The following is a 12321-nucleotide window of genomic DNA, read 5'->3' as shown; positions in this document are numbered from 1 at the left end:
TGGTACTCCCATGGATATCGAAAACGGGATCTGCAGAGTACTTCAATGAAGGCAGCTGCTGTCACAAATGTGAATTGCTGCTCCATTTATTACAAGGCGACCACCAGGGATAGCTGTGTGGTCTCATTGAAATGAATGAAGTGGTGGTACGCATGTGTGACCATTGCTGTTTTCATTGTGGTAGGCTCCACACCCTGTTCTTAGAATTCGTAGAGTTCCCAAAAGTTGGACTGACACCAGAAAGATAATTATTCCTTACCCTGTGGATAGGAGTTGATGTTTTTGTGTTGGTCAACTCCATTAATCTCATTTGACCTAACTGTATTAAATTTAAAAAAAAATCAAAAAGCTATATAACCCACATAGGGCTATACTAATACATTATTAAGAATGAAGAGGGATTACACATGTTGGAAGGTTACAGGGGATTGAGATACTCAACCTTTGCCTTTATAGCAGATTATAATCTGCCTGTTAACACTTTTTTTTTCTTTTGAAACCTGTTTTGAATTAAACCCATCATAGAGCCTATAATTTCTATGGAAATCAAACCTACCCAAAGTTACAACAGTTTTCTTCAGTTCCATCAATATTAGCTTTTTTTTTTTGTTTTGTTTTGTTTTTTTTTATCTTTGACATCAATGGGTGATGCATTTTTTTTTTACTGCAGCTGTCCTGCAATCATGTTTTAATTCAAGTTGGTTTTTTTTAATTTGCTGGTGGGCCTGACAGGGAAGCTTATATGGAATTAGAATTCTTTGCGATTTTTATTTATGTTTTCTGTTAATCTCTGACTTTTGTCCAAAAATTAAAAATGGCCGTAATCTGGTAAATCATGACTGTCATGTGTGTATGTAGTGTGTGTCGGATGGCGTCGGCCATACTCGCCTAGCCGCCGCTCTCCCTTTCCCTGCCGCTGCTCTGTACTGTGCCGGCATGTTAGTGTAACATTTTGCCATAATGCTTCTGACGAAAACTTACACTATAATGTCGGCATCCTATGTATAAGACACGGGTGAATGTTTTGCCCAAAAAATGTGTAAAAAAAAACCAAAACCCGTCTTATACACGGAGAAATACAGTATTTATGAAATAGTGTCCCACTTCTAGATAAACATTCATGGTTTGTTAGGCTAAGTGCTAATTTATTTTTTCACATGCAGTTGTAGAATATTAACGTTTATGCCTCACAATAAAGAAAGTGACACTGTTGTCTGTTGAATCTTAGGTGCCTTATCTGGAGCTCGGGAAAGCTGGGAATACGATTCTGGAGCAAGAGATCTGCAAAGTCCAGATCCACAGAACCATTCAGTTATGCAGAAGTTTTTGGAACTTGGGGGTAAGGCCACCACTCAAGCAGCCCTGCAGAGACTTCTTTCTCAAAGCTCATGTCTTACCAACAATGTAGGTGGAAGCTACCTGGAGCTGGCCAACACTGTAAGTTCTATATGTTTACTATGATTTCTTATTATATTTGTTATAGATTTGTTTAGCATTTTAAAGGGGAAGTATTTTACTATGCTCTATTAAATGGAGGGCAGTAATTTTACTGTAAATTAGAAAGAATCAAAACAGACCCAATGTATGAGTTATGGCTGAAACACGTGTTTTAGCCTCGTGTTTTCATTGATCTTAGATGGAATCTGTCACCACCCTTTTGCAGTCCTAACTGAGGGCACAGTAAGGTAAGGCCTGTCACACTGACTACAGTGGAGATGAGAAGTCTACACAATCCTGTTAACATTCCAGTGTTTTGTCAAGTTAAAAAATCCAACAAAGTTGAATCATTTCGCATTTGTTTCTGCCTTCAGTGTGACCCATTATAATTTTATCTCTACAATTCCATTGAAAAACAAACTGAAACATGTAAAGAAACAACTACAATAATGTGGTTGCATAAGTGTGCACACCCTCTTATATTTGGGGATGTGGTTGTGTTCAGAATTAGCCAATCACATTTAAACTCATGATAAATAAATAGTCAGTACTCCGCTGCCATTATGTACAGGGATTGGGATTTACCCCATATAAAGTTCTTCTCTTCTAGTAGGATTTTTCTAACATTTTCTTAGTTGCATTTTTTAGCAAAAGCCATAAAGAGCTTGCAGCACATCAAAGGGATCTGATTGATGAAAGGTATCAGAAGATGGGGACCAAAAACTTTCCAAGTCACTACATATATCATGGAACACAGTGAAGACTCAAGAAGTGCCAAATATAATCCACATTACCAAGAATTGGATGTCTCAAAAATTGATAAAAAAACCCCAAAATAACTTCTCTGGGAGACTGCCAAGAGGCCTACAGCAACATTAAAGGAGCTGCAGGAATTTCTGGCAAGTACTGGTTGTGTGGTGCATGCGACAAGATTAAACTTCTTGGCCATAATTCCAAAAGGTATGTTTGTAAATCCAACATTGTGTATTACCAGAAGACCACCAGACCCGCAGTGAAGATGGAAGAGGCAGTACTATGTGTTGGGGCTGTTTTTCTGCTGCTGGCGGAACTGTGGCTTTAGTCAAGATGGAGGGAATTATGACTGACACAAAACCTTCAGGCCTCTGCTAAACAGCTGAAGATAAAGAGAAATTTCACCTTTCAGCAGGGCAACGACCCAGAGCATGCCTCCAAATCAATAAAAGAATGGCTTCGCCAGAAGATCGAGGTTTTGTAAGTGCCCAGCCAAAGCACAGTCCTTAATCCCATTGAAGATCTATGTGATGACCTGAAGAGGGCACTATAAACGAGATATCCTCACAATCTGACAGATTTGGAGTGCTTTTGCAAGGTAGAGTGGGCAAAGATGGACACCTACCCAAAAAGACTGAATGCTGTTATGAAGTCAAAGAGAACATCAACAAAGTATTAGTTTTAGGCTGGGCGTATTTATGCAACCACATTATTTTAGTTTTACTTTTTTATTTTTTCACCCTAAAAGATTTTAGTGTGTTTTTTAATGGGATTGTACAGATAATGGGTCACATTGAAGGGAAGTAAATCTGAAATGATTCATCTATGTAGGATTTTTTAACATGACAAAAACATGGCTTTTTTTTTAGGGGGTATGTCGATCCGCGCAGTAGTTTTGGAGAACACTGCATTTTATCAGTAGCATGGAGACACAAAACTGGTACTACATATTCATGATCTGCAGGCTAGCTACACCCACCCGCCCTCCGGCCAATGATTGGCAGCTTTCTCTTTGCATAGTAATAGGCAGACAGCAGTCAATCCATGGCTGGTGTGGGTGCAGCTAGCCTGCAGATCATGAATATTCAGGACTGCTTTAAGTAGTCCTCTGCATGTGCCAGCACTGACAAAAAAAGTTTCTCCAAAGGTACTGCACGGTTCCGCACAGCAGACATATCTCTGTAATCAGTGTGCCTAACACTACCTCATGCTGCCCTCAGATAGCGGTGCAAGAAGATGGTGACAGTCTCTTTAATGCTTTTAGAAATTAAAGGGATATTCTGGGACTTTTAAAATTTTTTTTCTACTGTTGACAGACAGGTCATCAATAGTTAATCAGTGGGAACCCACTGCTCAGATCACGACCGATCAGTGGATTCCCAGGGCCACTGTCACTGTGGTCAGTGCAGGTAGCAGAAGGTGCTGAGCATAGCACAGCAGCCTGGGCTGGTATTGCGGGCACAGCTCACATTAAATTCAGTGGGAGCTGTGACTGCAATACCAACCTGGCACACCGCGCTATGGTCAAACGCTTCCTGCGCTGACCGCAGTAAAAGCAGCCTCAGGAATCTGAGCGGCTGGTCCCCGCCGATCATCTATTGGTGGCCTGTCTGTCATAAATAGAAAAAATTAAAGTCCTGGACTACCCCTTTTAATAATCCATTGCTTAAAAGCCGCCATATACTTCCTCATATAAAATAGAGCACTTTCCCCCATATATTCTGTAGTCTAATAATACAATCTTAAGGGGAAAAAAAAGCGAGAATTGAAATGCGACGTGCGGTGCACAGCGTAGGATTTGTGTAAATGGTGCTGGTAGTTTTCTGCAGTGTACATTTCTGTCTATTTGGACATATTTAAATGATAATGAATATGAAGCTGAACAAGTCTCTTTTCATTTTGGGGACTTGAGTTAAAATTCAGCTGCGATTCCCTGAGGATTGCAGCTTTAAATTATAAGTGCCAGAAGTCTAATTAACAAAGAACAGATAGTAATTGCCAGACTGAAGTCAAGAAGGCAAAAAGTATGTGGTGTTGTAAATTTTCCTTTTCATCTTCCTTTCAGTATTAATGTCTACCCTATCATGCGGCGATCTCCGGGATGACCCCATTACGCAGATTATGATGGATTTCAGCACAGTACGGTGTTCTCGGAAGGGGCAGAATTAGCTGATATGCTTCCTGCATATATAGTGTATTTAGTTATACTGTGCCATAAAGCATGGGGTTTTGGTGACTTTCAATCAAACTTTCTAGAAGTGTAGGCTGATCCTTGCACTGTACAAATGTAGTAAAGCTAGATATATATATTAGCCTATTGTGTTATTGGCTTTTGCTCAAAATATGGCTATAATCGAAAATGCTTCCTTTTATGGACGCTTTCCTTGTCAGTCCATTTGCAGACATGTTTGTTTTAACGATCTCTTGTGTTTGCTCTACTACAATTGTTTCATAACACAACAGTAATGAATTTGGTAAAACTACTGTTGCCCATCATTATTGGCGCTCCAAAAAGACAATGGCTGTATGCAGAAGACAGCGCTCCAGCTTTGTTCTCTATACCCTGCTCGGAGCGCTCAACTGTATACCAGCTGAGCACTCCAAGAAGACACGAGCTGTATACAGAAGACAAGCTGCCCCGCTTGTCTTCTGCATACCCTGCTCGGAGCGCTCAGCTGTATAGCAGCTTAGCACGCCAAAAAGGCAACAGCTGTATGCAGAAGATAGCGGTCCCGCTTGTCTTCTGCATACAGCGTGAGCCTTCATTTATGCAAAGTGAACTGCCGTTTGAGCGAATTTCGAGCAATCATCTTGCTTTGTGAATGCACATAACGCTTATTGTTCAAAAGATGTCTTTTGAGCGATAATCTATGTGCCTAAATGGTCCTTAAGACCGTCCTTGTTGCCCAAAGCAACCAATCATAGCGCAGCTTTCATTTCTCGAGCTTCTGAGGTAAAATGGGATATCCTTTTTAGGCTCGCCCACTCTCTTGTCCCTGCGGTGCTCCCTGATGAAACATCATGTGCTGTCTGGAAACATGACTCTCTTTTTTTTTTTAGACCGTCTTGCACGTGATCGCCCATAATCTGTGGAAGAGCGAGCGCGCGTGATCTTTGGCGGAGAACATAAAAGTTACATCCCCCTGGCTCCTCATCACCTTTCGAAGCAGCACCATAACTTTATGGCACTGTTCTGAAGTGACAAATTCCCTCTAATTCCCTTTCTACAAAATTGGCCCTAGTGTGTATGTGGCTTATAAAACGTGATGTTAAATACTCTTGGATAAAAAAAAGAAAGTATTATAGAGGTAACACTTTTTTTTTTTTTTGCTAACCAGAAATCTCATATTTGTAAGTTTTTCTGACTGCTTAGGCCTCTGCATCAGGCTACATGACAAAATCTTTCTGAAGAAACATGTCTACACAAAAGTAGAGACAAGATGTGATTAATGTACATTTAGGCAGGATAACAAATGGAGCATTGAGAGTGCAGTATTATATAGTGACCAACCAGAGTCCTAGAGCTAAGGTTTGTGTAGAAGATGAAAGGGGAGAGGTGCTGCATTTATTATCCTGACTTTTGTTTTAAATGCAAGTTATTCACACCATGTCTCTGCTCTATTGGTGCATACATGTTTCTACAGAAACATTTACTCATAATAGCCTGCTGACGAGGACTGCGTAGCCTCAAAAGTTTGAAATAATTCTGCTTGGTTATTATGGTACCATCTCTATAAAGCCCAATGTCAACGGGCGGATTTGATTTGCAAAATCCGCGCGGGTGATTCGCAGTTCAAGCCACCCATAGAGAAGCATGGGGCATCCGCACTTCATTTAACACCTGCGGATTTGATTTTAAATGTTTTGCGGATGCCACATCTGGATAATAAAACCCAGCATGCTGCATTAATCTCTATGGGAGCTTAGGATCCGCAGTGCATCCGCAAATACATTTAAATACATTTTTAGATTCACTGCCGATTTTGAAGGTTAAAATCAATTCGGCAGGTGGGGTTGCGTTTTTTTTTTTTCCGCAGTGCATCCACAGGGGAAAAATCCGCGATCTCCTGTAAGCAATAAAAATTCCTTTTTAACCCTTATGTCCGCACCCGGGTACTCACTAGCCACTTTTTCATGATTTTTCTCGTGTTTGTGCAAAGATTTCTTGAAGCGGCTTTAGATCCTCACACTTTGACTTTTTTTTAATGGAAATATCGTTTTACCAGAATTTTTAAAGCATGTAATCCTTTTAAAAAATGTCGTTGAAAATAACGCTCCCCAGTCGCACACAGAGTGCCCAGGTACCCATACGTATTTTTATTTTATGAATGAATTTTTAGCTTTCTAAGATGGTGAGAATATTAAAATCAACATTCTTTAACCCCTTAAGGATATAAACTGTTTTGGGCTTAAGGACGCAACGATTTTTGGCAGATTTTCATTTTTCAAAAGCCATAACTTTTTTTACTTTTCTGTCAACACTGCCATATAAAGGCTTGTTTTTTACGTTGCGAACTGTAGTTTTTATTGGTGCCATTTTTGGGTACATAAGACTACTGTAAAATTTTTACAATTTTTTTATGATAGCAGGGAGTGAAAACGCATCAATTCTGCCATTGTTTTGCGTGTTTTTTTTATTTTTAAACAGCGTTAATCATGCAGCATAAACACAATACATTTTTTTCTGCAGGTTGTTACGATTACAAGATAACATTTTTTTTAATTTAGGTTTTTTCACTTTTCCGCAATAAAAAAAACTTTTTTAATTATTTTTTTTTCTTAATTACTGCATTTAAAGTCTTATAACTTTTTTTTATTTTTTCATGGACTGAGCACTGTGAGGCCTTGTTTTTTGCAAAACGAGCTGTAGTTTTTATTGGTACCATTTTGGGGTACATGTGTCTTTTTTTATCACTTTTATTGCGTTTTTTGGAAGGCAAAATCAAAAAACATAAGCAGGATAAAAAGCATGTTCAATTTATTGTACGCGTCGTTACTAGAGATGAGTGAGCACACTCGTCCGAGCTTGATGCTCGTTCAGGTATTGGGCTACTCGAGATGCTCGGTACTCGAGTCGAGCACCACGTGGTACTTCAGTCAATTTAATTTCCCCTCCCTGCATGTTTAGCGCCATTTTTTAGCCACTAAACATGCAGGGAAGGCATTACCACTTCCTGCTGTGATGTGCCAACCCTGTGCACGTCTACAGCAGTGAGTGGCTGGCGGGATCAGTTGACCACTGAGTACTTAAACTGGTGCCGCCCGTGGCTCGCCTCAGAAACATGCTGGCAGAGGTTAGGGAAATAGGTGCTGCTGAGATAGGGAAAGTGTTAGAGTAGGGAGGATCCTGTCTTCAAGAACTGAAGAGTCCTTCTTAGGGCTACTCCTCTTTGTGTGCATTACTTTTTTGGCTGGCTGGGAGCAGTAATGCACTAATTTTTTTTTTCAAGCATCTAGGCCTGTGCAGAGCATTTTACATCTACCATTCTCTGTGTGCAGTGAATTAGTCATAGTTTTCATCGCTAAACAGTCGGTTAATTGTTGGCTGGGCCAGTGCAGAGCATCTCACATCTGCCATTCGCTGTGTGGTGTGAACTAGGCTAAATTCTCCACGCTAAACAGTCTGTTAATGTTTGCTGGGGTACTGCAGAGTATCTCACATCTACCAATCGCTGTGTGTGGTGAAGTAGGCTAAATTCTCCACGCTAAACAGTCCGTTAATTTTTCCTAGGGCACTGCAGAGCATCTCACAGCCGCCATTCGCTGTGTGTGGTGAAGTAGGCTAAATTCTCCACGCTAAACAGTCTGTTAATTTTTTCTGCCCCTGTCCACAGCATCTCACATCTAGCGTTGTCTGTGTGCAGTCGGTGAAGTAGCCGCAGTTATCAGCACTATCCACTGGGTTACTTTTTTCTGCCACTCCATACAGCCTCTCTTATCTACAAGTCTCTGTGAGCGGTAAATTACCCTTAGGTATCAGCGCAATACAGCGGTTTAATTTTTTTCTGTCACAGCATAGAGTCTCTGGTATCTACAAGTCTCTGTGTGCGGTGAATTAGCCCCAGTTCTCAGCGCTATAAAGCGGGTTTATTTATTTGGGCCCTGCTCTATTCTTTATCGGACATGCTGAAGAGTAGGGGCAAGGGTTGAGGACGTGGACACGGACGCGGGCATCCAAGTGAGAGTGTGGGCAGAGGCCGAGGTCCTGGGCGGGGCGAATCAGAGCCGGCTGCAGAGGGATTAGGAGAGCGCCGCATCGCTCCGCTCCCCAGCTTCATATCACAATTTGCGAGTCCTCATGGTAGACCTTTATTACAAGTACAGCAGTGTGAGCAGGTCCTGTCGTGGATCGTGACTAACACGTCCATCAATGTATCGAACCCTTAGTCTTCTACGCAGTCCACTACTCCCGGGCTAGGGACTGCACCTCTGAATCCTCTGGCTGCTCCTCCTTTCTCCCAGCCTCCTCACTCCAGGAAAAAGACAGATTTTGAGCAGGCAGACTCTCAGGAACTGTTCTCAGGTCCCTGCCCTGAGTCCGAAAAAAACGGTTCCTCACCCACCTGAGGAGTTGGTCATGACCGATGCCCAAGACTTGGAAATTTCCCAGAGTCCGGGTGAAAAGGCTGGGGACTTCCGGCAACTGTCTCAAGAGCTTTTTGTGGATGAGGATGATGAGACACAGTTGTCTGTCAGTGAGGTCGTTGTAAGGGCAGGAAGTCCAAGGGAGAAGCGCACAGAGAATTCAGAGGAAGAGCTGCTGGATGATGAGGTGACTGACTCTACCTGGCTTGATAAGCCTACTGAAGACCGGGCTTCAGAGGCAAGCGCAGCAGCAGGGCAGGTTGAAAGAGGCAGTGGGAGGGCCTGAGCAAATAATCCCCCAACTATTTCCCACAGCACCCCCTCGCGCCAAACCTTCGTGCAGAGGGCTAGGTGTTCAAAGGTGTGGATGGTTTTTTTTTTTTTTTTAGTGAGAGCGCGGATGACTGATGAACAGTGGTGTGCAACCTGTGCCACACCAAGATCACCCGGGGAGCCACCACTACCAGCCTCTCCACCAGCGCGCGCAGGCATATGATGGCCAAGCACCCCATGATGTGGAACGAAGGACATTCACAGCCTCCGGGTCACACCACTGCCTCTTCCCCTGTGCCACAACCTACCACACAGATCCAATCCCCCTCACAGGACGCAGGGATGAGCGCCTCCCGGCCTGCACCCGCACCCTCACCTCCACAGTCCTCCACGGCCTCCAGCAATGTCTCCCAGTGCACCGTTCAGCTGTCGCTAACACAAGCGTTGGAGCGAAAGCGCAAATACGCCGCCACCCACTCGTATGCACAATCTTTAAATGTGCACATTGCCAAATTACTCAGCCTGGAGATGCTGCCATACAGGCTAGTCGAAACGGAGTCTTTCAAAAACATGATGGCAGTGGCGGTCCCGCGCTACTCTGTCCCCAGTCGCTACTATTTTTCCCAGTGCGCCGTCCCAGCCCTACACCAGCGCATCTCCCGAAACATAAACGGGCCATTGTTAGCAGTACCATCCCGCCACTTTGCCTGCTGAGAAGTTCGCTGCTAAGCATAAAGGCCGACGCTTTGTGGTTAGAATAGGAGATGGGGGATGACAGTATGTTGCTTGATAGCTAGACCACCCTCACGTCTGAATCTCAGCGCATTTTGGAGGAGGGGGAAGAGACTGCTGCCCACACTGCAGAGGGTGCCCATGCTGCTTCCCTCTCATCTGTTCAGCGTGTATGGGCTGAAGAGGAGGATGATCATGAAAGTCATCCTCCTAGTGAGGACAGAGATGTGTTGCGTACTGGGACTCTGGCACACATGGCTGACTTCATGTTAGGTTGCTTTTCCCAACAAGAACCTCTATCTTTAAAAAAATGTTTATGGGTTTCACCTGCCCTCGGGGTAAACCAATTTTTCAGGGGTACACTTGTACTCTGGGTGCACCAATTTTTCCGGCCTTTGCCTATATACTCTTGGTAAACAAATTTTTTCAGGTGTTCAACTATTCTCTTGGTACACCAATGTTTGAGGGCTTCGCCAATACTCTTGCAACAGAAATGTTTCAAGGGTTCGCCTATACTCTTGCTACAGAAATGTTTCAGGGGTTCGCCTATACTCTTGCTACAGAAATGTTTCAGGGGTTCGCCTATACACTTGCTACAGAAAGGTTTCAGGGGTCCGTCTATACTCTTGCTACAGAAAGGTTTCAGGGGTCCGTCTATACTCTTGCTACAGAAAGGTTTCAGGGGTCCGTCTATACTCTTGCTACAGAAAGGTTTCAGGGGTCCGCCTATACTCTTGCTACAGAAAGGTTTCAGGGGTCCGCCTATACACTTGCTACAGAAAGGTTTCAGGGGTCCGCCTATACCGTGGGTGCACAAAGGCTTTCCCATTGCGTTGTTCAGCTATCTGACACACACAGAATGAATTGAGCAGAAGTGTGAGCTGAGGCAGAGGTCCTGGGCGGGGTGAAACTCTGCCATGTTTGGGCACTCTCTTTTCTTCATGTTTAAACCCAACTGTCCTTGGGTTTCGTAGGCTTGCCTATGCTGTGGGTGCACAAAGGTTTCCCAGCGCGGTGTCCAACTGTCTGGCACAAATACACTCTGACTTGGGTAGGGTGCAGACAGCTTTCCCATTGCATTGTTCAGCTATCTGACACATACACCGAATGAATTGTGTGGGGACACATGGGTTTCCCACAGCTATGTAACTCACAGCACCTTGGGTCAACCAGGTGGAGGCTGGGATCGAGTCTGACCCTGGGCACGCTCACATGCTTCCCACACAGAGTATTGCGGATCCTACCTCGGTCACGGCTTCTAGGGCTTATTATGCTACCTCCTCCTTGGGGTCTGGGGATCAGCGTTGGTCGGCATGTATTATCTCTCGTCTTACAAATTACCACAGTTATCCGAGCTACTGGATTGGAGCGTTCACAGGAAGCGTAACTGATTTAATAAGACGTTCACAGGGTCACTGTATACCTGTGGTGGCTGCTTTTGCGACACCTCCTGCTGTAAATCAATCTTTGGTGTTAGTATGTGCTGCTACATTGTGGAGATGTGTAGAAGTACTAGCATCTGAGTCCCCTTTATGCCCACGTTTGTGGCTGTTGACAATTTTGTGATGGGGGTGGCACGGGATTGGAATTATGATCGTACGTCAATTTATCAGCAATTCTAATCAGCATTGTGGGCTATCGCCCACATTTTCAAAGGGGGTCGCTGCCAGGCCCTGCCAACTCTCTGCAGTATGTGTCTCCGGTTCCTCCTTATCCAAGACGCACTTCTAAATAGACATGAGGGTGGTGTGGCTATTAAGCCAGCGTGCGGCATGAGGGCAGCTGAACGCTTCGCAGGGAAAACTTTTTGTATGCGCTGTGGACGCAGGCTTATATGGGGGGCTGGACAGCAATGCCAGCATGTAACCCAGGAGAAGAGGCAGTGGTGTCACCCACAGGTGGGGATTGACCTTGGTTGCAGCTAGTGTGGTGCTTAGCTAGGATGTGCCAGCGTGTGTGCCTTGCTGATTATGGTCTGTCCCAAGTAAATTGTTAGGGAGGTGACCGCCAGGCTCTTGCCCCCAATTTGGCTTAATAGTGGGACCTGGGAGCCTCAGATGTACCCGTGCATGCTGCCCCTGCCATTCCCTGTCTGTTTCTTTGGTGTTTCCATGACTTTCTGGTGTTTCACACAACCTCCCCTATGCGGAGCATGGGTCACCTTGAAAAACGCTCAAGTCTCCCATTGATTTCAATGGGGTTCATTACTTGAAACGAGCTCTTGAGCATTACGAAAAGTTTGACTCGAGTAACGAGCTCCCGAGCATTTTGGTACTCGCTCATCTCTAGTCCTTACGGATACTACGATACCAGATATGTGGGATTTTAATTTAAAAAAATAAAATAAAAATTATGCTACTATAGGAAGAATCACAAAAAAGGGTTTTTTTCTTTTTCACATTTTTCTTTTTAACATTATTTTTATCATGTTTTTTATATTTTTTATGTTCCTATAGAGGACTTGTAAAATCACACCTATGATCGCTATGATAAGGCACTGCAGGACTTGCAATGCTTTATCGCTTGTTATAGTGATCATAT

General features: G+C 43.7%; 1 protein-coding gene across 1 annotated transcript in view; it reads left to right on the top strand.

Annotated features, from left to right (window-relative positions):
• MCC (MCC regulator of WNT signaling pathway) overlaps window positions 1-12321 on the top strand; it is a 283211-nt gene that overhangs the window by 45473 nt on the left and 225417 nt on the right. The window contains exon 3 of the mRNA XM_066603069.1: window positions 1229-1437. Coding sequence (XP_066459166.1) covers window positions 1229-1437 — 209 coding nt within the window. The remainder of the gene's footprint in view (window positions 1-1228; window positions 1438-12321) is intronic.

Source organism: Eleutherodactylus coqui, chromosome 5, assembly GCF_035609145.1.
Source record: "Eleutherodactylus coqui strain aEleCoq1 chromosome 5, aEleCoq1.hap1, whole genome shotgun sequence".
NCBI classification, from domain to species: domain Eukaryota; kingdom Metazoa; phylum Chordata; class Amphibia; order Anura; family Eleutherodactylidae; genus Eleutherodactylus; species Eleutherodactylus coqui.
The sequence above is the reverse complement of the archived record's forward strand: the minus strand, read 5'-3'. Positions and strand labels throughout refer to the sequence as shown.